This window comes from Cibotium barometz, chromosome 15, assembly GCF_041138505.1.
Source record: "Cibotium barometz isolate CiBa-2024 chromosome 15, ASM4113850v1, whole genome shotgun sequence".
NCBI classification, from domain to species: domain Eukaryota; kingdom Viridiplantae; phylum Streptophyta; class Polypodiopsida; order Cyatheales; family Cibotiaceae; genus Cibotium; species Cibotium barometz.
Window position 1 is genome coordinate 14,457,771 of NC_141060.1, and position 27,748 is coordinate 14,485,518.

General features: G+C 37.4%; 1 protein-coding gene across 1 annotated transcript; it reads left to right on the top strand.

Annotated features, from left to right (window-relative positions):
- Nucleotides 1-475: 475 nt before the first annotated feature.
- LOC147630994 (fe(II)/2-oxoglutarate-dependent dioxygenase 4-like) lies at nucleotides 476-27,391 on the top strand. Its single transcript, XM_086809328.1, has 4 exons — nucleotides 476-867; nucleotides 1,006-1,250; nucleotides 25,758-26,082; nucleotides 27,057-27,391. Exons 1-4 carry the CDS (start codon nucleotides 568-570, stop codon nucleotides 27,306-27,308), a joined length of 1,122 nt encoding a protein of 373 aa, XP_086665454.1. The 5' UTR covers nucleotides 476-567; the 3' UTR covers nucleotides 27,309-27,391.
- The last annotated feature ends 357 nt before the right edge of the window (nucleotides 27,392-27,748 follow it).

Genomic DNA, 27,748 nt, shown 5'->3' on the forward strand with positions numbered 1-27,748 from the left:
CAAATACCAGAGGGAGAGAGAGAGAGAGAGACGGCGTTCGCTAAGCGAAATTACCCCTTTACCAAAATTAGCAATGACAACTTCCAAGTTCCAACTACCCCTTTTCCAAAATTAGCAATGACAACTTGTCAAATGACATTAATTTAGCATGCAGGGCAGGTTGGACATATAATTTTAAATTTTATTTTTGAAGGGCATTTCAAAAAGTTGCCCTTCTTTTGACAGGTGTATAAATTTTTTGAACATCCTTACGGAAGGGAAATTTTTTGTCTAACTCGTCCTTTGACAGGTTTCGTCTCAAGTTGGCCTTGGTACGATGGGTAGACGGCTCTCGGAAGGGAAGATGGGCGTCAAATCCTATCGTTGACCATCACATAAACAGTCGTCACGTGGGTAACATCGAAAAGACAAACTATAGATAATTTTGATAAGCTTTACTTTAAGCTTGGTAAAGTAGAGGACAAGCGTGGTATTATACGGTAGAGGATCAAGCTTGTCCATCTCTCCCCCTCTCTCTCTCTCTCTCACACACACACAAAGGTGCGCACACTTCCTTCGATCAACACCATGGTAACCCTAGGTCGACCAGCCTCATCAGGTGATGATCATGACGAGTTGGATCGAGTGCAAGGAGTTAAAGAGCTAGTGGACTCAGGTGTCATTGCCCACCACAAGCCTATCCCTGCAAAATACGTCCGCTCACCCGCCGACAGGCCGCGCCTCGACCCAGCCCAACAACAAGCCGCACAGCTCCTTGATTGCAACTTAAAATTTCCCGTCATCAGTCTTGTCGGCTTGCTAGGCCGCGACAGGAAGAAAACGGTGGAAGAGATCGGCCGTGCATGCGAGGAGTGGGGCTTCTTCCAGGTATAAGGGCCTGCAGTCTGCAGCCTGCAGCCTAGCATGACATTTTGTGTGTGTGTGTGTGTGTGAGAGAGAGAGCGAGAGAGAGAGAGCGAAATTTCTTCTCTCTCTAAAGCATTTTATCGCGTGATGTTTCTGCAGGTGGTCGATCACGGCGTTTTGCCAGAGGTTTGTGAGAGGATGTGGAGAGCAGCCCGAGAGTTTTTCGATCAGCCGGCACAGGAGAGGATGCGGTGGCTCACCACCGACTTCAGCAATCCCGTGGGGTACTGTACCAGCTTCAATCCCAGTAAAGAGACTGTGCACGAATGGAGGGACAATCTTCTTCTAAGGCGGGGTCCAGGCTTCAGATTCGATGGTTTCGAGTATGCTCCTCATGTTGTGAGGTAAGAAAGGGTCATGATATGCAGGCGAGAGTTCAGATCTTTGAAATTCAAAAACTAACCCATATCCTGCAGTTTATGTGATGCATCATCTTTCAAAGCTTTAGCCAGAAGAAGACAATATATATATATATATATATATAGAGAGAGAGAGAGAGAGAGAGAGAGAGAGAGAGAGAGAGAGAGACATCAGTTGATATATACGTTGTTTTTTTTTCTTGCTCCCACGTGGAGGCCTTAGTGAAGGGGAATGATAGATTTGAACAATAAAAAACTAAATAAGTTATCCTATTGGTATAATGATTCAGACCCAATGAATGCAAGAGGCTTGTTTTGGGAGTCTAGACTCTAGAGATTGAATAGGGTACAGACTTATTTTTATGGTAGTCTAATCTCTAGAGATTGTCCATATCATTATACCTTAAGCATCTTTGTGCTTATGTATTCAACATCTTTGAGCTTTCATTGCTTTAAAAAAAAGAATGTACAACTCTACAAAAGTTGTGGCAAGCCTATAGTGTCTTTCTATGCTTGTTTTAAAAAAAATACTGAAACACTCACGTGAGGACACGACACAATACAATGAATTAGAGTTTGTTTTATCAATGAAAGAGGAGCCATGTTTACATATTGTTGTTGCCTATCATTTTGATTCTGGATAGTATTTTGATGATAGATGAGGTGTATGGGTGTTCAACAAAGTTATAAACAGTAATAACTCCTAGTGTGTAGGTGAGCTAACTCACTACCAGCCTACATGAAATACACACTAGTAAGGTATGTGAACCCATGGACATAGTGTTTCCATGATTTGAACACATATACAAGACCTCCCTTCTGATAGCCCTAGGTTCAAGATAGTGGATCAAAGCTTATGGGCATAGTGTTCCCATGATTTGTCTTGAGCCCTAGGCTCAAGCTCGGGGGGTGCACTACTAAGCAACCCTATGTATCATGTGCGTTCAAGAAGTATTTAAAAAACCCCTTACCTATGATTTTTTTATGGATAAAATGACCCCTTTTTTAAACTTACGTTTTTTTTTCAAAATCGATTAAAAAAATCCTTCTTATAAATGTATTTCTATAATTTACATTAAATTTTTAAATTAAAAAACTCCTTCATTTGAACTCACGTGGTATACTTACATATTTTTAGGTGAACCCCCCGAGGGCTCAAGATAGTGGATCAAAGCCTAGGGCATAGCATTCGTATGATTTGAACACATGTATAAGACTTCCCTTTTGAGAGCCCTAGGCTCAAGGCAGTGGATCAAAGAAAGCTTATGGGCATAGTGTTCCCATGATTTGTCTTGAGCCTTAGGCTTTGATCCACTATCTTGAATCAAAGCCTAGGGCCTAGTGTTCCCATGATTTGAACACATGTATAAGACCTCCCTTTTTAGAGTCCTAGGATCAAAGCCTATGGGCATAGTGTTTCCATGATTTGAACACATGTTCAAGACCTCCGTTCTTAGAGGCCTAGGCTCAAGACAATGAATCAAAGCCTATGGGACTAAACTTTGCATGATTGCTTGTATCTGATTAAAATGTTTACGTTTATTTTTCTAATCCACATAGTTTAGAATAGCACATATCATTTTAAACAAAACCAATCATATTTTAAGGTTACCTTAATCTTAAAAAGTTGAAAACTCTTCTAGAAGAATGTGACATTTGAAGTTCTAGTCGTAGGTTAATAAAGGTTATATTGAAGGTTTACAAATTTAATTTTTATCTTTGAAGTATATCTCGGTTTAATTTATTAGTGATGTTTTCACTACATCTTCGATGCTATGCAATGTGGCCATTGATGACTTTCACAACCCTAATAATTGTCATTCCCTTCCTTTCTAAAATCCTCTAAAAAATTATGTAACATAAAAAATCAAGGTCGTTTTGAGATAGCTTAATAGCAGCAGATGGCTCATGTTTAATTGCTCTGGTTTAGATAGTTTTGTAAGTCTACGGTAAGGCACTTTGCCATCTTACCCACTTGAACGAGTGCCTATCTTTTGTAAGACAGTGCTGGAACATATAAATTAGCTTACCATAAGGTTAATGGTAAATAGGAGTTGAAGGACTTCATGAACATTCTTACTTAAGACTAGTAATACTGGCCATACCATTTATAAGTTTTGGTGTCTTCACATGAAGTCGAAGGACTTTACGTACATACTTCCTTAAGGCTAGTAATATTTGCTTAAGACTAGTAATAGTGGCCATACCCTTTTTAAGTTTTGGTTAGTCTAGTGTCAAAACTAGTCACTTGTATATAAGCTTATTTTATGGAAAAAACTAATACATAATCATCTCCTTGTAATAAAATACTTTTGAGCTCTTCTCCTATCTACTCTTGCTTTCTTGTATGCTATTAGATTCTTATATGCTATATGAATTGCTTGCTTGTAGTTTACTCTCTCATTGGCTTCTTCTTTATCCACATTTTGTGGGAGAGAACCACCACGAAGGCCATTCTCTTCTTGCCTCCATCTAGGAAAAGAAAGCTCACATGAGCTAGTGCTCTCTTATATTAAGGAGTTATAAATGTGGCTCGAAGACAAGACCCGATGATTCTTGGGTATGATAGATCTTCATTCACCCCCATAGCCATGGAGAATTCTGGTATGATAACAAAGTGATGATGTAATATACGAGCTTGCGCACCCACAACAAAGAGTTGTAAGTGTGGCTTGAAGGTAAGACCCCCAATAATACTTGGGTAAGCTCTTTAATTGAACATATTTAACACTAGACTAGCTAAGGGCCTAGCTCCATTTCTTTTTCCATACTAAGTTATTAGGATTACCTAATATTATGCCTGATATTGATCAGGAGGTCATACTTTGAAAAAACATATAGTTTTGGGTGCGATATTGATCAGGAGGTCACACTTCAAAAAACATATGGTTTTGGAGCTTTGGATATGTTAGTTTTGTTGTTTTTTATTTGGTTTTAGAGCTTCTTTGCATTCTAGTTGTATATCCACTCTAAAAATATAAGCTTTGATATGAAAAGGGTGTGAGTCCACAAGATGTCACTCTAGAAGCGACATTAGTCTACATATATGAGTCTATGTGTTGAGAGGTGAGCCTAGTTAAAAAAAGGTTCAAAAGGCCAAAAGACTCAAATTCTAAAAAACATTAATTTTTTATATCTTGAGGAGAAATCTTGACTAGAACACACATATCTCATTCCATTAATTCACACAAGCAATAGTAAAGATTGTTTTAATTATAGAGTGAAACCCTCTTTGATGCAAACTCAATCTGAACTAATTGTTGAAAATGATAATATAATCAATTATAGTGCATTAAATGTTAGCTCCCATAGAATGGAGCTAGAATCACACACACACAATTCTCAAAGATAAGAACATAGAGCTCTAGAGTGTGAAAGAGAATAGTAAGCTCAAAGAAGAGAGATGAAGCTTTCTCTACAAGTACAGAGAAAAACTACAAATGCTCAAAGATAAGAACATAGAGGTGTAGAGTATGAGAAAGAATGGAAAGCTCAAAGGAGAGAAATGAAGCTCTCTACAAGTACAAAGATAAGAACATAGAGCTCTAGAGTGTGAAAGAGAATAGTAAGCTCAAAGAAGAGAGATGAAGCTTTCTCTACAAGTACAGAGAAAAACTACAAATGCTCAAAGATAAGAACATAGAGGTGTAGAGTATGAGAAAGAATGGAAAGCTCAAAGGAGAGAAATGAAGCTCTCTACAAGTACAAAGAGAAAGTAAAAATAAGAAGCAACCCTAAACTATACTAGTTAACCATAAGGTGCCCGAGTCACACTTGAATGGCCATGGAAAAAACATAGTGAGACAAAAGTACCCATAGCATAAGTACATGTCCTCATAATGTAGTACTACCATATGCTAGCAAACCCCCATGTAAAATAAATGTGAGGGTTATAAAGTTTACATATTAGTCTCTAAAAGGGAAGAGGTCCAAATCTTTACAGAAGGCATCAAACTTTTCATGTGATAAGGCTATAGTGAAAAGATTTGTCGCATTGTCTTCTGTATTTGCAATAGTTCAGCTTGATCTCTCTTGCATGGCGCCTGTCTCTCTCTGATGTAACATGATTCTTAACAACTATCATTATGCTCTAATTTTCACTAAGGACAGGAGTAGGGAATAGGAGTAGGGGTGTCTAAAGGGACACAAAGATCCTCCTCCATTAATCTTCTCAACGATACACATTTAACTATCAATAAATATTGATCTTTGTATTCATCTTTATAGAATCATTGTTGCTTCAATTAGTTGCTTCTTGATTATCCAAGATATGCATGAATTTCTAAGAAATAAATAGTTGCTAAAAGTAGACTATTGTGTATCGTAATCACATGTCTAGTCGGAAAATCATTGAAGGCATGCAGCTCTAAATCACCCCCTTCGCATAGAACAATTTAAGATCTTGAGAGTCTTGTATTGAAGATACATTTAACTTCCTGCCAATGCTTAGTGCCTGGGCAATGCATAAAATTTAAAAGTTGGTTGGATATGTGGCCATGAATTGCACACACACAAACAGATTAGGTATCGAATAGCTTGATCATAAGTGGTTATGTCAAATGGTTTATTGACATCATGTAGTCTAAGTTTTATTAGTATAGAGATTAGTTTACAACTTTCCATATTGAACCTCTTGAGCAGTGTCTTGATGTACTTTGAGTACTTAATGGCTAGACCATCATCTTACTATATAAACTGCATACCCAAGTAGTAGTGCAAAAGGCCAAGATCTCACATCTTAGAATTAGGCAAGATCAACCTTGAAAGTTGTAACAATGAAATCCTTATTGGTGCTTACTAGCATGTTATCTACATAGAGAATGACAATAGGAAAACCTTGCTTATTCTTTTTCACATAGAAAGTGCTTTTTGTAGGACTATTTTAAAATCCTTGTCCACTTAAATAGGCATGAATCTTTCGATACTCAGATCTAGGAGCTTGTTTAAATCATATATACCTTTTATTCTTAACCAAGTTGGGAAAAATGAGTTGGTTGACTCACATAAACGTCTTCCGTAGATTACTATTCAAGAACATTATTTTAATGCTCAATTGGTGCACTTTCCATTCATGATGGGCTACCAAAGCAATAACAAATTGGATAATGGTCATATGAGAAGTGGGAAAAAAGTTTCATCATCCCTTTCTGCTGGGCATAACCTTTTGCAATTCGTGTGGCCTTGAATCTATCAATGGATCTATTTTTCTTTCTCTTGACTTTGAAACCCACTTAGTACTACAAATACCGTTATTGCTAAGTAGTAGATCCACTAAATCCTATTTACTAAGTGGCATGAATTTTACCTTGCATGGCTTTTACCCAATTTGGATCTTTTTGAGCCTCTTCTAAAGACTTAGGTTTATCAACATCATGTAGAGAACTAAGAAATACAAAATTAACAATATCTGCTAAAGAAGTGGTTCTAGCACTGGATTTGTGTCTACTCTGAAAAGGAGTAGATAATTTGCTATCATGCAAGATGCTTCTAACCCATCTAGGCATAAGCCTAGATTTATTAATTGTTGATCTTTTAGAAATTACTACATCTTCCAACTAATCTAAAGTTGGTGCATCAAATCCTTGAGCATTCCCCCCTTACAACAAACACGAATTAGTAGACAAAATCTGCTTTAGAAATTAATGGATACTACATAGGTAATAATCCATTAAACATGTTTGGAGAATTGGCATAGGCATGCTTATTAAATTCCATCACTACATAGATAATAACCCATTCAAATATGTTTAAAGAATCGGCATAGGCATGCTTATGGAATTCTATCAAACATGTTCGGAGAATTGGCATAGGCATGATAGACAAAGTCCTTTGCAAATTGATCTGTAAACTAATAATAATCTTCTTGGTGAGAGAATATAGAGACAATTATGTTTGCTTTCACCAACACTATAACAAGTAAAAATGTATTTCATTACCTTATCAACAAGCTTAGTTCGGTTTTATACTGACACATGTGCATATTCTAAACAACCAAAAAACATGCATGTATTCAATCTTAGATTTTCAACTGAGCCAAGCCTTAGTGCTTAACTATAGGCAATGACCCTTGAAAAGTACTATTCCTGTAGAGATTCAGCCCAACAATAGTCTGATGAACATAGTTCATTAATTTGGCTCACTAGAACTAGTTCCAGACTATGATGAAGAAACTCCAGAAGTTACAGTAACATTTAAAGAATGGATAGTACCTAGAGTACTTGTTGATGGAGGATCCAAAGTTCATGTGTTATCAGAAGAAATGGATCATAGCTTAGACATCATAGATATCCAACCAGTCCCCTTTGTTGTCAAGATGGCGGATTAATGGAAAGTGATGCATGTGGGCATTGTTCAGAATCAACAAATTAGTGTGGTTATTGATTGTAAATTTTAGGCATCCTTCGAATGCAGGATGACTCTAGAGAATACCCGATGCTACTTGTCTCTATCATGGAAAAATCTAATACAATCAAGAAATACATTGGTTGACCATCTAAAAAGGAACGAAGAAGATTTGGGTGTCCGTGTTCAAAAGGAAAAGTTAACTCGTCGCATTGATCACTCTATGCAGAAGGACTCAACTGGCTCGAAGAAGTGGAAGATGACGAGAAAGAGAAAATTTCAAAAGGAAATCCAGAATTAGTGTCTTTATTTAAGGTGGATGTTGACCGTATAGCGTCAGGAGTACAAGCCAAAAGTCATGGCAGTGCAACCAACTTAGGGAACAACCATGGAATAAGAAATCTTGGCCAATTCAGAATATAAAATTCTAGAGCAAAAAATGTAAGAAGTTTGTCTGAAAGCAGAGATGATGTTCTTGAAGAAATCAAGGTATTCATATCTACCAGAGAAGCCTATGAGAGGAACATGCAAAAGAGTAGTCAGGTGCAAGAAGATGAATTGTCCGACATGAACTTGGGAGATGATTAGAACCCTCAAATGGTCTGAGTAAGTGCCAAACTTATAGAGGACTAGAGACAACAACTGCAAAAATTGCTCTTAGGATATTAAGATTTGTTTACTTGGAGTTATATGGATAAGAAGGATATTGATCCTAGTTTTTATCAGCATAAGATTAATCTCAATGAAGATGCAATTTGCATTCGGCAAACAGAGGTATCGGATGAATCCAAATTATGCCTGCTATACGTGAAAGAAGACATTGACAAATTGGTGAAAGTATGTTTCATTTATCTAATTGATAGACCTAATTGGGTATCTCCAATTGTCATTATTTCCAAAAAGAATGGCAAGCTGAGGGTATGTGTGGATTACCAAAAATTGAATGCGACCATAGTCATGGATCCTTTTCCACTTGAACTGTTTACAGACTCACCTGCTCGACATAGTTGGTGGCCATGAGATGTATTCACTCTTGGATGGATTCAACAGATATAATCAAGTAAGGATGACTGGGGAGTCACTCAAAAATATGTAAGATAGCACGTAAGTTCAACGGAAGAGGTTTTTCCACTTGTGGAGTTACAGAAAATTTATAGACATAAGGGGATTTTTAATTGAAATGGTGAAAATTTTGGTACAGAACGGGTACTTTTATTGTAATAAGTGTCACAAAAGGGGGAGGATGGTCTAGGAAATATTTTATGAGTATCTCACAACATTTACCAGGGTCTTTATGGATGACTTTAGTGTCTTCGGGAGGCGTTCACAGCATCTTCAACACTTATCATTGTGTCTACAGAGGTGTCATGAAACAAGATCCAGTCTCAATCTAGCAAAGTGTGATTTTATAGTAAGGAATGGAGCATTTCTTGGCCATATTACTTTAGAAGACAGGCTAGCAGTGGATCCCTAGAAGGTGATCATCATTTTTTGATTTTTCAAGCTCCATGCAACACTAAAGAATTGATCAAATTCTTGCAATAGCTTAAATGGCATAGAAGGTTTCTCAGATATCTGGCACATGTGGCATGTCCACTATATCTGCTTACAAACTTAAAAATGCACCATACATCTTGAATGAGAAGTGTGAAGAAGCGTTTTGGCATTTGAAGATGATGTTATCTGTAGCGCCAATTGTGTAACCTCTAGATTGGGAGAGGCTATTTCATGTCTTTGTGAATGCATCAGATGTTGCCATTGGTAGTTCCTTAATGCAAAAAACCAAGGCTAGATAGTTTTGTCCAGTTTATTATGCTAGTTGAATGATGCTTGCAGAGTTGAGAAGAATTACACTCCATATGAAAGAGAGAGAAGCTATGGCATGGTGTATTCTATCAACACGTTTAGGCATTACCTTTTGGGTCGATCATCATGCATTAATTTATCTAGTGAGAAAGCCTAATCTTACAAGAAAATTGGCAAGATGAATGTTGTTGCTCTACAAGAGTTCGTATTTGCCATTGAGCATAGATCCAGAAATGAGCATGTAGTTGCTGATTTTCGACTTCGATAGAATCTCGAGAGCCGATGGATGGTGTTTGAGATCAGTTTTTGGATGCAGATTTGTTTATTCTAGATATTCCACCAAAAACGTGGCACAGTGAAATGTTGTTGTTCTTGATGAATGGATCGTTTTCAGAAGGCATGAGATGAGATCATTGGAGGAGGCTAGCACTTCGAAGCAGAACATTTATAGCTGTAGCCAGAAAGTTGTACAAGACGGGAGTTGATTAAATCTTGAGGTAGTGTGTCCCAAGTCATGAGAAGGTATCAGTAATCATAGAAGCCCATCAAGGCCTCACTGGAGGTTAATTTTTCAAAGAAATCATAGGTCAAAAAATATTTCAGGCTACATTATAGTGGTTGATAGTTCTGAAAGATGCATGGCAATTTGCCAAAGCCTACGATTTCTACCAATGATTAGGGTGACCAAATGCCACACAATTTGGTGTTTTCTCTAGATGTTAGCATATATCATCTCCTATTGGTGTCTTTTCTGGTGTTTATGTGGGGAATTTCCATGCTCAGGCATTCCCCATATTTTTTCTTATTTTTATGGGCCTTTGATGTGGGTTGCCCACCTAGATTATGGAGTATTTTACCTATTTTTAGGTCATGTAGGCCATTAGGAGGTAGTCAGCTAGCTCATGATGGAGTATATATGGGCCGTACTCTTACTTATTTCATCCACCTACGTCAAAATTTTGAATTTAGCATTTCTATCAACAAAAATCTTCTATCGCTTTTGGATTACATTAACATTTGAGTTTGTATGGAGCCTTTTTCCTCCCAATGCCAACAACTACTCCAGCCGATGCGTGACTAATTTTTTTTGGCAATATTCTATGAGTCACTGAGCCACCCGAAAACTAGGGATTATAAATTCCATGGGTACCTACCGCTTCCAAACCATATATTAGTGAGAAGGGAGTACTTCTAGTTGCCACCTTGTATGTTGTCCTAAATACCCAAAGTATTGAATATAGTTTTTGATCCCATTCTGTTATGTTATCATTCACAATCTTCTTCAAGATTTGCTGCACTACTTGATTGATGGATCTTGCCTATTCACTCAAATTCTGTAGGAAGTTCCACCCTGATCACTAACAAGTTCCACCCTAACCATTGGCTTATGGATAATACACTGTGGAGTTTTTATGAATGATCATATGATACACTCAAATTCTATAGGAAGTTCCACCCTGATCACTAACAAGTTCTATTGACCAACCAAACCTGGCCATAATCATTTCATACAAGAATTTTGCTACAAATATAGCTATGTTATATCTATGAGAGCCTTGCCTTCCACAAGTTTAGTGCAATAGTCAGTGGCTACCAGTATATACTTGTTGTTGGTTCTCTGAATTGGTGGTTGGAATGGACCCAAAAAATCCAATCCACACTTTGGAAATGGTTCCAATGTCAGAGGGAAATGGAAAGATGTAGACGAATGACAAAAACGTTGAAGCTCCAAGAGAGACTGTGAGGGAAAAATGAATGTCAATGCACTAATCTTAAGAAAAGAGGGGATACAACTAGCTCATAGGAGAGGAGTGGACTCCATGGACAGAGGGCTAAAGGGGCTCACCAAGAATGATCAAGGAATGATAATGAAATGAGGAAGAGGGTAGTCCATATATATGCTCCATCACATGAGTTGGCCGACTGCCTCTTAGTGGCTACACAACCTAAAAAATAGGTGAAATAATCCATAAAATGGGTAGGCAACCCACATCAAAGGCCCATAAATAGGGAATGATATGGAAAAAATGGGGAATTCCTAAGCATAGAAATGCACCCCATAAACACCAGAAAAGCTACTAGTAGGAGATGATATATGCTAACAACCCCTCTTAGGTCCTAGGGCCCAAGGAGCTGCCATGAATGCCAATGACAGAGATAATCCTTTGGTGAATAATTCTGCAACGTTGTTTTGGGTAGGACAATATTCAAGGATAATGTCTCCCTCCAAGATTTGCTCCCGCACAAAGTGATACTGGATCTCTATGTGCTTGGTTCGTGCATGAAATACCGGATTCTTAATAATAGCCAAGCAACTCTTGTGGCATGAGATAAGGGTAGGATGCTTCTACCGAAAACCGATGTGCTCAAGTAGCCCCCCGCAACCAAATCACCTCACAAGAAGCCAAACAATCCGCTCGATACTCCGCCTCGGTCGATGAAAGCACCACCGTAGAGTGACTTTTTACTTGACCATGAAATGGCTCCAAATCCGAGAGTAAAGCAATACCCTATAGTGGATCGTAGAATCCGCATCTCCAGCCCAATTGAAGTTGCTCCATCCATGTAAAGTGGCCACCTCTACATTATTAGAAAATGCCAAAATCCTTGGTACCTTTCGAGTACCACAACACGCTTAGTGCTTCCTGCCAATGATTGTCCAATGGTGCCTGCATGAAAGCACTGAGAGTTCCCACCACAAATGCACAATCAGATCGTGTGTTGAGCAACCAAATCAAGAAACCAACTACCACCACTAGATCGGATGTAGAAGAGGAAATTTTTATGCTTGGATCGATGGGCCAATGAGAGTGCAGCAAGAGCAAGAACAATCCATATGGTAGCCATTCGAGAAGTTGACCTGCAAAGGTATCATCAAAGTCCATGCAAGCTTTCTGAGAATAGCCTTTCGCCAACAAGCCTAGCCTTGGGCTTATGTAGAGTCCCATTTGATTTGTAATTAGTCTTATAGACCCACTTGACACTAATCACCTTCTGCTTTTCCGGTCTAGGACCAGCTCCCAAGTCGGATTCCACGCAATGAAGTCAAGCTCCACTTTCATGGCCCACTTCCAAGTCGGTTTGGAAATTGCCTCCCCAATATGAGTAGGTTTCAAGTCCTTCTAGATGCATGAAATTAGTGCATTATTGATGTACACGTTCTCCTAAGATGATGTCATCATACGCAATCACTCTGATCGATGGGGACACCCCTGTTGGAGATGAAGGTAACCAGGTTACCTCTAAGTCCCACAATGGACCTGTGGTACAACCAATTGGGAATTTGATATCCCCCCTTAGAAGTCGAACCCTTCTCCTTAGCTGAAGTGGAGCATCCACTAAAATCTCCTCCTCCTGATCAGTGCTAAAGGATTCCTCCATTTGAGATGCTCGATGACGTACTGGCTCAAGTCAAGGAAGAGGAAGAGAAGGATTTAGCACAAGAACCAAGGAGAGGTTGAGTCAAATCATCCCCTGAAGATGAAGAAGCCCCCTCTTCAAAAATGGAGGATGAAGCCTCATTAACCACCAAATCTCTTCCAGTGATGATCTTCTAGGTTGCAAGATTGTAGAGCCGATAACCTTTTTGGAGTTGTTACCAAACCAAAATATGATGCTTAGACTTAGTGTCCAGATTCCCCTTGTCACCATCAAGTACATGAACAAATGAATCAGACCCAAAAACCCAAAAATGGGAAACTATAGGTTTTCTACCAGGTAGGCCTCAAAGAGGGTGTGTCCTAGAATAACAGTAGTAGGGGACTGATTAAGAATATAAAAAATAGTTTCCTCTACCCAAAGCTTTTGAGGAAGACTCTGATGTTCCAACATAGCTCGAGCCATCTCAATCACCATTCGGTTCTTCCGCTTGACCATGCCGGTTCTCTGGAGTACCTGTGTTGGCAAACTCCCTTTGAATGCCATGTAGCTCACAATACTTGTTAAATTGATGAGAAGTAAACTCGCCACCTTTTTTGGCTTGGAATGTGAAGATAGTATCTCCACCAAGGATTTCCATGTTTGGAATCTGTCAAAAGTTTCATCTTTGCACTTGAGAAAATAGGCCCATGTATACTGGCTAAAATCATCAACTAAGAGAAAACCATAAGTGGCAATACCAAGAGACAGAATGCGCATCTAGCTGCACAAATTCATATGAACCAACTCCAAAGGTGCCATAGCTCATTGTGTAGCCTTCTTTGGAAAGGCCTCCTAATGTTGTTTCCCTTTGAGGCAAGAGTGACAAAGGCCCTCACATGTTCCAACATCTAGTAATCTATCCACCACTTGCTTCCAAAAAGCCTTCCACAATGCCTCCAAATAAAGATGTCCAAATCTAGCATGCCAAACATCGTCTTTGAGGGTACCTGTGTGAGAGTAAAGAGCTGTGAGTTTGTAGAGGCCTTGGTACTCGATGCCTTGCCAAAGGATCTTGTCAGTGAATGAGAGGGTTTTGAACAATCACTAAGTCCTCCATAAATTCCAGCTTATTGCCCAATTTACAAATCTCACGTGTACAAAAAGGAGATGAAATACTTAATCTGGCACATATAGCACTCTCCTCCAAGTCCGCTTCATGTCCGAGATGTCGCACCCCAAAGTCTACCCGGACTGACGTCCCTGCCTCCTGGCGAGGACCCTTGTGGCCACAAAAAATGGCTAGTAAATGCTAGTCGCCGGTTCAGATCATTGAGACCATCCTCCTCTCCATCACGGTCCAAAAAAATGCTAAGAATAGATTAAGAAACCCTTAAAGTCTTATATAAGCCATAAGGTCTTCTCACAGTGGTGATTAGCAGTGATTAAAGGCATCATTATCACTGATTAAAAGGCAATTAAAGGAAATTTTGTGTGCAAAAAATAGTTGTAGAAAAAACTCAAAGGTGGACAAGGGAATGATGGGAGAATCATTAGGCAAAATATGGACTCTCATTTTTGCCCCGTAAGGATTTCCTTGCCTCCTCTCTCTCGAAAAATGGGTTCATGTGGTGAAATTTTTGCAAATAAACTCAAAAGTGAGCGGCGTTTGGACATTTGGAATCTACTCTTCGAGACCTTTCCAATGATATATAGCATGATAAGCAATTTTGAATATTCAAGAAGTCCCCAAATTGGTGATGACGTGGCATGTAACATGTCAGGTCATCACCAATTTGGGGACTTCTTGAATAATCAAATTTTTTCATCATACTATATATCATTGGAAACGTCTCGATGAGTAGATTCCAAATGTGCATTCTCCGTCAACTTTTGATTTGATTTGCAAAAAATTCACTATGAGCCCATTTCTCTAGAGAAAAGGAGGTGTGGAAATCCTTAAGGGGCAAAAAGGAGAGTGGAAATCCTTAAGGGGCAAAAAGGAGAGTCCATATTTCACCTAATGGGAGGGTTTTTTAGATCAAATTAAAGAGAAAGCTAAGAGCTATCAAAACCCTAAGATTAGGAGAAGAAATGACCACTCAATGATGAGCCCTAGCCATGGAGAGCTTGATGAAGAAAGAGGAAAATTAAAAAAATGTGATTAATAGGTGATTAGTGCTAATTTTCTCTAAAAAATTAGTCTGGTCATCCCAAAATTTGGTCCAAGGTCCAAAATTTGAACCTAGTAGATCAAAATGAACCATAATACCTAAGTATCTAATGAGATCTCAATCAAAGCTCACTAATTCCTTGTAGATTAAGCATTCTTGAGCAAGATTAGGATCAAGAAAATTAAGAAAGTCCAAGAAAATGTGAAGGAGTGAAAACATGGGTGTGGGTCACCATCCTCACATCTCATATGGGAGAAGTTCACCATGAAACCTTGGGCATGAGAGCTCCAAGAAAGATAATAGTCAAATGATCCTTAATGTGTGTGTGTGTGTACAATGCCCATGAGCCCTATGTATAATATAGCCCAAGACCCCCAAAAGCACATATGTAAATGACCCTAAGCCCAAGTGCCTAGGGCCCATCCCCCATGTACATGTGACACCACATCTACTTCATTACACAAGCTAGATAACAAGGAAAGAGAAAACTAGAGAATAATGGCCAGAGCAAGAGAAGAAACAAGAAAGAGGTAATGACATAGAGACAGAGAGAAAAGCACTAAGTTAATAGATGGTGCCAACATTTATATATATATATATATATACATACATACATATATATACACACACATATATACACACACATGTATCTATATATATATATACATGTGTGCAAGAGAGAAAGAGGGGGGCTAATGATATAGAGAGAGAAAAACACCAAGCTAGACAATAAAGAAAGAGAAACCAAGACAATAATGGCCAAAGCAAGAAAGTATTTTTTTGAATAAACTTGAAATTCATGTTTTAACATTAGAATTTAATTCAAATCCATCTTTTCTCAAATATAATGGAAATTCATTTTTTAACTAAAATATTAATACTTATTTTTTTGAATAAACTTGAAATCTTTTTTTTTCATTTTAATGAGTGCAATCTAATTATCATGAGAATTCCTCTTTTCCATAAATTAAATCTATTAAAATTCTTCTTAAAATTACATGAAAATAACCATTAATTCCTTTAAGCTGAGGTCGTTTCAGGCTCCGTTTTTGCATTTCAAGTTTTGCACAGGTATTTTCATCATTTTGTGTAGAAATTTCGATAGTGCAGTTTTCTGCAAAACATGCATACGTATTCTATTAATAGGCCTTTTCTTATCTAAACATTTGAATTCCAATATAGTGGGAATTCCTCTTTTATCATTTAAACTTATCTATGCAAAAAGATAAATTTAACTAAATTTTTCTCTTAAAATTTAAATAAAAATCTCCATTAATTCCTTTGCACTAGGAATTACACTTTCTTCATTTAATTAATTGGATTCCAATATGGTGGGAATTCCTCTTTCATCATAAAAATTTATCTATACAAAAAGATAAATTTAACTATATTTTCTCTTAAAAATTAAATAAAAATCTTCATTAATTCCTTTGCACTAGGAATTATACTTTTCTTATTTAAATATTTGAATTTCAATATGGTGGGAATTTCTCTTTCATCATAAAAATTTATCTATACAAAAAGATAAATTTAACTAAAATCTTTCATAAAATATACATTATTTTAGCATTCTAAAATTTTTCTCTAAATCATTGGAATACATGGATTTTCAATGTCATGGGGATTACTCTTTTAACATAGAATTAAATCACTATTTTTTTTTAAATTTATAATTATGCATAAACATAAAAATCAACTTATCCATGATTACAATGAGAATCATTCAATTAATCTAGAACGATAATTCCTAGAATATGGTAGGAAGTCCTCTTTTCATGTATTATGAATGAAAATATTTTATGTGTTTATTTTACAGAAATTTTACCATAGCTCCGCTGCTATTACTGATAATTCTCAATTTAATTGAAAGAATGAAGTTTAATATTATTGATATGATTAGAATGATCACTTATTGGATCATTATCCAATTATGGATTGATTCATAATTTCTCTATGAAATAAATATCATAAAAGCATTAAAAAGCTATTATTTTGGCCTCCAATTAGAGAAGCATAGAAATTACTTTTGGATTAGAGAAATGCTTCATGAGAAGCTTCATTTGGATTGAGAATAGGTCATAGGAATGACCTTTCTTTGGGGGGAGAGAGAAATGCTTAAAAACCATTAAAATTAAGTATACCTAGGTTAGTTAAAGGGGATGCTATCTGAGCATACCTAGGTATAAAGATCTTATACCATCTGGTTAACCCTAGGAATCCTCTGACTTCCTATATTGACTTGGGTTCTGGCCATTCAACTACTACTGCTTGGATCTTTGTGGGGTCAGGAGAAATCCCATCCTTTGACACTATGAATCCCAAGTATTCAACCTAGTCAACAGAGAAGGAACACTTGCTCTTCTTTGCAAAGAGTTGGTGTTTCCTTAGGATTTCCAGGACCTTGTGCACATGATCTTCATGGTCCTGCAGCATTCTTTGAGTATACTAAGACATTAGGAACTCAATGGAGTCTTTTTGGGACCTTTAATTTGCCATGAGGTTATGGAAACGTTTAACTTTTTGACAAATAGAAGCCCGCCATGTAAGCAAAAACCATGGGTGATTAAGAGAGGTGTAAGAGTGGTCAAAGGGTGCACTTTTTCCCCCAAAAAGGGGGGGGGGGCAATTTTACAATTTTCGGACCTCCATAACTTCTACATACGAGCTCCGATTTGAACGGAGATTAGAGATCCGTGATCTACGCATCAAGAGCTTTCCATAGATATGTTACATGATATGGTTTTATCCGCTAGATTTTAAATTCCATTTTTCTCCCAAAATTCAAATTCGAATAAAGTAGCCATTTTGAAGCTTCAAATTAGAAAACGTTTCTTCTTAAGAGAAAAGGTTTGACTTCCTTAAACTGCCGAATAAAAGGGCCCAAGAAGACTCCATTGAGGTCCTAATGTATCATCAAAGAAGACAAGAACAAAATCATCCAAGTATTCTCTGAGAATATCTTGCATAAGACGATTGAATGTCGCCGGGGCATTAGTCAATCCAAACGGCATGACTGTGAACTCATAATGCCCATAGCGAGTATTGAATGCTGTCTTTGGGTTGTCCTGCTCCTTGATTCTGATCTGGTAGTACCCGGAATTGAGATTTATCTTTGTAAACATTTGGGTACCACTTAACCGATCCAGAAGTTTATCAATCCTAGGAATAGGATACTTATTCTTAATTGTTAATTGATTCTATCCTCTGTAGTCAATACAGAGTCTTAACGTTCCATCTTTCTTCTTTTGAAAGAGAACAGGCGCACCCCAAGGTGAGACACTGGATCTGATAAATCCATGCTCTAACAGTTGTCTTAATTATTCCTCAAGTTCTATGGCTTCAGGGGACTGGCATTTTGTATGCACGCTGGGCTACTGGGCTGAGCTCCGGGGGTTAATTCGATCTCATGATCTACTTCATGAGATGGAGGCATCTCAGTCAGCTCTTCAGGAAATACATCTACATACTCACTTAACCACTTTGGTTCTTCAGCTTTACATTTTATGTCTATTGGATTCATTTGACGACATACACAGCTTGCTTCTTTTTGAGTCCTTTTAATAATTTAGAAGCCTTGACTAATTGAGCACTAGGGATCTGGAAATTCCAATTCCTTGAAATTTATTCCCATGAAGGTCCAGGAAAGAGATGGTTCCTTTTGACAATGAATGTTAGCCTGATTCTTTTGGAGCTAATCCATTCCAAGGATTCCGTCATATATTCCCAGGGGTAGGACTCTGAACTGGCACTCTGTTACGTTCCCATCTAAGCTAAACTGAATAAGGTCAGTCTCAAGGTGAGTGAAAAGAATCTTCCCACCCCCACTGGCTAATTCCACTTGCATAGGTTTCCCTGATTTTTGATTTAGGACTAATTTACACAGACATCCTGGGGAAATAAAAGAATGAGTACTGCCTGAATCAATCAAAAGCTTGAATTTCTTATCGCGGTACTCTGCTAGACTTTGGAGGACTGAGAATTGATGGTTATTCCCCTGATCCTCAATTGCTGCATAGATCTGTCCTTTGTCTTCCTCCACTTCCTCAGCTATGGTGACTGCTCTGGCTGCTGCAGTCTGAGGTGGAACTCTCTCTCTTTGGTTATTCCAATTTTGGGAGAGAGTTTAGAGATTGCTTTGCATGGAGGCTACAGAGGATGAGCTGGCACTCTTCTAGGGCTACCCTGATTTTGACGCTGGGGACCCTGATTGGATTGATAAGAAGGAGTCTGTCTCGGACCCTAGCATCCTTGGCCCACAGAAGGGGATGGGCAATCCTTGAGCTGGTGCCCAAGTCCTTGACATCCAAAGCATCTGTTCTCGCTTCGAAGGTCTTCCCTTTGCATTCTGGAGAGAGCCGGAGTTCTTGAGAATGTACTTTGGGGGAAAGGTCTTCCTTCATGTCTGAAGCTTCCCGTCTCCACATTCTGGTTATGACCTTGGTGTCTCTTTGGAGGTAGAAAGTTGGAAGAACTTCCCGGTATCTGAAATCTCCTGAAGGATGAGGGAGCTCGCTTTGGCGGGACTTTTACTATGAAGGCTTTGGCAAAGTCCTTCGCCATTCTGATAGCCTCTGCCACATGGACACTGGCTTGGCATTTTTGACCAGTGTGTCCAAGGGTTCATTCATTCCCCGAATGAACCTGGCCCATGAGTTGCTCTTCATCTAAAGGTGGTGAATATTTGAGTAGAAGAGCAAAGGCCTGGTGATATTCCTGGATGGTTTTGCTCCCCTGCTTTAGCTCTAAGAATTCGTTCATTTTGATTTCCAAAAATCCAGGGAGACAAAATCTCTTTCTCAAATAGGTTTTAAGGTCGTTCTAGGACTGAGTATTTCTCTCCAGAGACGGTTGGTGTCACAGTGGTTCCTCCATGCCACCCTGGTTGTTTCCACTATTTTCAGCTTGGCAAGAGCCATTTTGCTCCACTCATTGTAGCCTATGACGTCAAAATATTCTTCCATGGCTTTCACCCATTTCTCCACAGCCTCGCCCCAGGTTCTCCCCTTCTCCTTTGAAGGGTCCTGGGATTGAGTCCTATGAAGAGCCTTGCGAACATCAGAGTCAAGCTCATCATCTTTACAGAGAGGGTCTGGCTGACGGCCACGATTTCCTCGACTCCTCATGATTCTATCAAAAATTATATATTATTCAATTTTTATTTTGATACCGTCCACGAGATCCTAAGACTTAAGAGGTTCGAAAAACAATTTCTTAAACAAGACAATGATCTTATTGGAGATCTATGACATATGTCTGATAACAGATTTATCTTTATTAGTTCGTCCATAAACAATCACTGATACAACAGGGAATTTTTCTCTAGAAAACATTTCTTTATTTATATAAAAGTTGCAATATGTACATAGAGCAGCTCGGCTCCAGAATTCAAAATCTCCTCGAGAGGCGCATAAGACAACGGTACTGGGCCATAGCCCTACCTTGATACAAATGTTAACTTACTAACAAGGGAGCTATTATCTTCTCCTTAGGAATAAAGCAACTAAGGAGTCTACAGACTTGGCATGAAATATAATCCTCAAAATGGCACTTCCATCTATAAAAACAATTTCTTTGATTAAAAATTCTTCAATCATTAAAGAAGCTTACGGAATGAAAATACATTATGAAAATGCTTTTTTTGAGTTTGCTTTGATACCAGCTGTGAGGTCCCCGCCCGCCCGCTCCGGTGCTCCTGCTGCTGCTGCCAGTGGGCGAAAGTGGCGTTGGCCTCCCGTGTGCGGGGTGGGGGTCTTGCACACTCGGGGCCTCGCCCACGGATGTCCGGGACAAGAGGCTAGCCCGAGGGGTGGTCCCTTCGATACCGGTCCCTCCGGGCCCGGAAGACTCCCCTCACTCGGAAGACACGGGCGATTCCGCCAATTGGGAAAAATCTTCTAACTAGGAGATTACTCTAACGAGACAAGTCTTGACTAAATTAAACTGATCTGACCAAACCTAAAGTCACATGGTCAGATCAAGAAGAGACTTGCACTTGGTCGATGGAATCATTGCATTTTTCCTCATTACTATGACACAGCCGATGATTCTTTCCCATAGAATAAGGTCTTCTCAGGATTTAAACTGATTAACGTAACTAATCGTATCTATAGTTGTTTCTCAGGAATCCTCCGATCCAACCTAACCCCATCCAGCCCATGGGTTAGCCAACCACCCAACCACTGAATTGGTGGGACTCCTTTATAAAGATTTGTTTGGGTTTTTGCCGGGGTACCGAGGAAAAGAGTTCCCAGGCCCCCTACCTGGCGATTCATGCAAAAATAAAATAGGCATACCATGTACACACCGAATATGAAACTGCCATTTATAACAGATTTGACTGGCTTTAAGACAATCCTTGAATAAAATCATAACATTTTTTATCATCATTTTCCAAAATTCCAAGTCCATTGTATTACAAAAATGCATCCTCTGAACTCTTTGTTGAAGACCAGCTGGCCAACCAACAAGATCTAGTATCAATTTTTTGTTCCCAAAACCTTTCTTTTTGACCATCAAATATCTTCCTCGACGTACGCTTGGGTGTCCTATAGCAACCGCGAGCCCGTGCATTGCGCCTGGTCAGAACCCTCTAGGATCCACCGTAGGTTTCCTAGCACTTCACTCAGGGACCGCTTCGTCGGTCCTCGCTCATCGTACTAGAAGCGCACCATTTGAACTGTACCGAGGTTGGTCAAGACCTTGGTAGGCTTTGCCGCCGCGGCGGGCGACGTCCCTTGATGACTCCCTGCTAGTTGTTCCAACAATGAACCTCCTCTTAGAAAAACATAAGCCAAATGCTTCCTCCAGCATTCTGGCATAAAATAGTCCTTTGAATGAAAAACAGAGTTTCCAATGCAAGTGAGATTCCAGTTTGAGATCGGTTCCAAAGACCCTTTTTCCAATAATTCCTTGTTTCATAATGAGGATCCTTGATCTCTCATGAGGGTGATCTACCCGTCATTTTATCCATTTATCTAACTAGGTTCTTGGTGAGATTGGTCAGGGAAAAACTAGATTAGTTCCGGTAGTCTATTCTTTGGATTTAGTAAGTGGAATTGGTCACGAAGCTTTTGTCTGATTCAATTCGAGAGAAGGACAATTAGGTTTACTGTCCGACCTCACGTAGTCTAACTAAATTCATTCAGTTTAGTTCTACCAGGATTCCTTTCAACTAAACATCTAGTTTTTGGGTAAATATCCATTTAGTGATTTTACCAATTCAAATATCCAAGATATTATTTTTTTCACATAAATTCTCAACCTTAATTCATTAAGTAGAATTATGATGGAAATTCATCTTTTAATATTAGAATTTAATTCAAATCTATCTTTTCTCAAATATCATGGAAATTCATCTTTTAACTACCTATTTTTTTTAATAAACTTGAAATCCTTCTTTTTCTCATTTTAATGAGTGCAATCCAATTATAATTCCTTTGCACTAGGAATTACACTTTCTTCATTTAATTAATTGGATTCCAATATGGTGGGAATTCCTCTTTCATCATAAAAATTTATCTATACAAAAAGATAAATTTAACTATATTTTCTCTTAAAAATTAAATAAAACTCTTCATTAATTCCTTTGCACTAGGAATTATACTTTTCTTATTTAAATATTTGAATTTCGATATGGTGGGAATTCCTCTTTCATCATAAAAATTTATCTATACAAAAAGATAAATTTAACTAAAATCTTTCATAAAATATACATTATTTTAGCATTCCAATTTTTTTCTCTAAATCATTGGAATACATGGATTTCCAATGTCATGGGGATTACTCTTCTAACATAGAATTAAATTAGTAGAAATTTCTCTTTTTTCTAATTTACTAATTATGCATAAACATAAAAATCAATTTCTCCATGATTACAATGAGAACCATTCAATTAATCTGGGATGATAATTCCTAGAATATGGTAGGAAGTCTCCTTTTTATATTATGAATGAAAATGTTTTATGTGTTTATTTTTTACAGAAATTTTACCATAGCTCCGATGCTATTACTGATAATTCTCAATTTAATTGAAAGAATGAAGTTTAATATTATTGATATGATTAGAATGACCACTAATTGGATCATTATCCAATTATGGATGATTCATAATTTCTCTATGAAATAAATATCATAAAAGCATTAGAAAGACATTATTTTGGCCTCCAATTAGACAAGCATAGAAATTACTTTTGGATTAGAGATATGCTTCATGAGAAGCTTCATTTGGATTGAGAATAGGTCATAAGAATGACCTTTCTTTGGGGGGAGAGAGAGAAATGCTTAAAAACCTTTAAAATTAAGCATAAATGAAAATTTATGTGTTTCTTTATTACAATTCATAAAAAAACTTCAATAGTAATCAAAAGCCATTCAAATTAAAGGTTCTCAAGCTTGAGAGGGGTTGAGAAGCATTTGGAGTTTTAATAAGCAAAAGATAATAATCCACACTTTACCTTCTAATTTACTTGATTCTTTGATATCATAGTAGAGGTCCCCAACCAATCAATTGCTTTCGTATGTTGTAGGAGTAACCAAGGAAGATTGAAGAGAGAGAGAAGCTCCAATCTCTTCAATTTTGTAGAGGTTTTTAGAGGATAATAGAAATCTCGGGGGGGTCACTATATGTAAAATATCCCTATCGCGTGCGTTCAAGGCCTATATTTTAAATCCCTTATTTGTGAATTTTTTAATCTATATAATATCCCCTTTTCTTTATGAATCTGTAAATTTTTTTGAAAAAATTTTAAATCATACCCTTATGTAAATATATTTCTGTAAGTTTCATAAATTAAAATTATGCTTCTGTTGAACGCACGTGATATTCACATTTTTTTGTGAGTGACCTCCCCCCGAGATAGAAATTAAGCTTAGTTTAGAGTAATACCGGCATAGTTTAATTCACAGATAATAATACAAAGGAATGAGGGTCTATTTATAGGAGAGGGAGGCCACTAGCTGAGTCTAACTGAGTTTTAGAATTTTCTAGCTTCAGTTTGACTGAATTTGGATAAGTTTTGGACCAATTTGGCTCCCTTTTTTATTTGGTTTGATCTAGGAGAGAGGAGAGAAAAAAATATCCTATTATTTTTTAGTTTTAAACTCATCCAAGCATGTGAAGTAGGTGCCTCCTTGAAGGTCTCCCTTTTCCTTACACATGTGTCAAAAATGAATGATTACTCTAAAATATCTCATTTTTTATTAATACTTTATAATTTTTAACTAATAAACCTAGTACTTGGTCAACTCTTCATCTTATGTGGGCATTTACTCATTTTTGGGTATCTTCTTTTTATTCTTTGGATTATCTTGTCCCAACACTTGGATTAATCTTATTGGTCCATAGGAACCTTAATTGGACCATTTTGATTTTTTATTTTTGGGAAATATTTTTTTGATATTTGAAAAATTGATTTATCCAAAAATATCCCAATTTTGATTTACCACTCTCCAGAATTTTTTTTAAATCTCACTAGGCAAAACAAGGAAAAATGATATTTTCTTGTATTCAGAAACATAGAATGATTACGAGGGATTGAAGTAGAGGCTTATTTGATATTCAGGCTCTGAGGAGGAATCTTACACAAACGACCAAAAATGCCAGTAAACTCTATAGAGAGCCCATCTTATTAGTTGCATATTGCAATTCCTCAATACTAGTGTAGGCTCTACTAATAAGTACCGAGAGTGATGTTGTGTCAACAAGGTGAGTAATCCTTGAAATGAAGTTTTGTAGTCCGTGGTCTCCGTGGTCACTCGAGGAGGGGAGAGAGGAAATATGAGTAGTAAACGGGCTCTAATGTCTGCTTCATCTTCTATCATGGACCCATTTGAGAGTATTCACCCTTGAAAGTTTCCCATCCCCATCTAGACTTAGAAATATCTTGAAAGGTTTCAAATATTTATAAGAGGGGGTGATTTGTCATATTCACACTTACAGGTCCTCCATCCCCCTTCTCCATCCCCCTTGGAGTCTTTTTGGTAAAGTATCATGGTCACAAAAAGGGGGGTTGTGGTACTCAATGTAGGTGCATAGGCCAAAGCACCCTTGCAATTCTCCTCAAGCCATGTAAGTAGCCACATGCCACACATCCTTATGTCGCATACAATACTTTCCTCCTCCCTTTGAGGTAGACTTAGAGTGCTTCTCTCTCTCCTAACATAATGGCAACAATTGAAATAGATAGTGAGAAGTGCATTTCAATGAATTTTTGTAGAATATATCACACACTTGGATATTAGAAATATAATCTTTTATTAACTTCCATTTGTCTTTTTGTTGATAAAAAAGTTCATGTGTCATTATGGATATTAACCCCACTTCTTGAACCTTTAGGTACTTTAGTTGAACTTTTAACCATGTAAGAAATATTAGGGGTCATGGGAAAATATTTGACTGGTTCTAGCCCACTCTTCCCCCTCTCCACATAGGGGTGAAAACAAAGTGTGTGTTTAACTCCTCACAAAAAAATCAAGTACTAATAATGGACAAGGCAACTTGGTGCTTTTGCCCATGTTCTCTGAAGCATACATGTATCCTTGGTTTGGTTTTATTGGATTTTATATTGAAGATTTGATGCATAGTTCTTATTATTTAAACTCTACAACTTTAAAAATCTCTCTCTCTCTCTCTCTCATCATATTTATCAATTATGGATAGCTCATTATTAAAAAAATACTCTTTAAGTTGTGCATGATGGTAAATATTCAAGTTTAAAAAAGGCACTATTAAAGTTTTGTCAAGATCTATTTTAAATGCTTTAATATGCCAAAAAGTATCTAATTTTTTTTTATTGTTTGTGTTAAATCTTTTAAGGGGTCCCATATTGGAATACATGGATGGAATAAGAGCATTAGCAAGAAAATTATGGAAAGCTATTCTTGAAAGCTTGAATATAGATGCACCTTTAGCACTAAGTGAAGTGCCAAATATGGACAATGAAGTGATAGGAATAAACTATTACTCTCTTTGTCCGGATCCCAATCTTACAATGGGCTTGAGTAGTCACTCTGACTTTGGACTTATAACAATCTTGATGCAAGATGAAGTACCAGGGTTGCAAATTTTCAAGAACCAAACATGGATGACAGTGGAGCCATTGCCAAACTCTTTTGTGGTGAACATTGGTGATCAAATTGAGGTATCTCTCTCTTGTCCTTTTTTATGCTTACACAAAATGCATACATGTGTGTGGGCATGCATGCACGTGCGCACACCTGCACGTGTGTGTGTACATGTATTGTTATGCTACACACAAAACTCATTAATGCGTTTGTGTGTGTGTGTTTGTATACATGTATGCTCTTATGTGTTTGCATGTATTGTTGTGCTACACACAAAACTCATTAATGTGTTTGTGTTTAAGTGTGTGTGTGTGTGTATGTGTATCCTTATGTTTCACACAATTGTACACATAGGCATATATATGTATCTCATGTACACATGTGTATGTGTGCATGCATGTGTTGTATGTGACCATTTATGTGTACATCCATCCATACAATAGAACCACATGCATGTTCTGCATGTTACCATCTATACATGTGTACATTCATTCATACAAGAAATACACACATTGGAGAATAAGCATGTGACCATCTATGTATGTGTACATCCGCTTATACAAGAAATACATACACATAATATAGACATACACATTGGAGCACAAGCATGCATGTATGCACACACTGTGGGGCCAATAGATAAAAGGGTGGAGAAGATTTTGGAGTACATTTCAAAGTCCCACTCATGCTATGCACCTGAGCTCTTTAATTGATTGTCTCATGCTTATCTCATGGTTGTATGGATGTGTATTTATTAAACATGTTACAATAATAAATAGTTTGAGAAGTTGTAGAAGGAGAGAGAAAGACATTATTAAGGGCTAATAAAGGGTAATAAAAAAACACTAGAGTAATGTCAAAGGTCTCAAGGGAGGGCATTCCATTATATATTATCTATTAATAATATATGATTATTGTTGGGGCCAATGTTCTCCCTCACTTTACTTACATTTGCTTATCGTTGATACACTTAAGCATTAAAAAAAGACTTGTTGGTAAAGTAAGAATGTTTATATACCTTTGTAATAAAATGGATTTATTTTTCTTCCAGATCCTTACAAATGGAAAGTACAAGAGTGCGGAGCATAGAGTCATTACGAACTCTAAGAGGGCAAGAATGTCTATTCCTTGTTTTTTCCAGCCAAGCCATGATACTACTGTTTCTCCTCTCATGAAGTTACTTAATACAAAGAATCCATTAGTATATAAAGAGATTCTGTTTGGTGACTATGTAAAGAATGCCCAAAGTAAAGGATTGAATAGAAAGTCAAATATTGACTTTGCAAGGCTACCACTTCCTTGAATATCACCTTCTTAAAATGTAACTTTTGGTTCTTTTTATTAAATGATAACTTTAATTAGAAGCTATGAAAATCATGACCTTCACGATTTTTTCTTTATTTTCCTTTATTATCGACGCCATTATTTTAAACATAGTGTTCTCCCTAGTGTCATCTTTTGTTTTTTTGTGTACAATTCATTGTATTGTTTGCTTCCATAGTTAGAAATCCTAAGCAACTTTGTGTAAAATATTTATAGATCATGTGATATTACAAGGTGACTATAGCCTTTTGTAATGAGATTTGTAAATTAACTCTTAAAAACTCAATGTGGCATCCCTTACACTTAGTTTAGGAATCATTAGATATAAAACAAAACTACAAATATGTTAAATTTAAGAATTGGGTGAAAACATGGTACTAAGGTGGATCCAAAACAGGGATTTCACTGATGTGATTACGT

What these genes read in the sequence shown, in the direction of transcription:
- LOC147630994 (XM_086809328.1), top strand. Translation starts at nt 568, where the DNA reads ATGGTAACCCTAGGTCGACCAGCCTCATCAGGTGATGATCATGACGAG. An exon ending in AGGAGTGGGGCTTCTTCCAG is followed by an intron (nt 868 to 1,005) that starts GTATAAGGGCCT and finishes ATGTTTCTGCAG; the next exon opens with GTGGTCGATCACGGCGTTTT. An exon ending in TATGCTCCTCATGTTGTGAG is followed by an intron (nt 1,251 to 25,757) that starts GTAAGAAAGGGT and finishes AAATCTTTTAAG; the next exon opens with GGGTCCCATATTGGAATACA.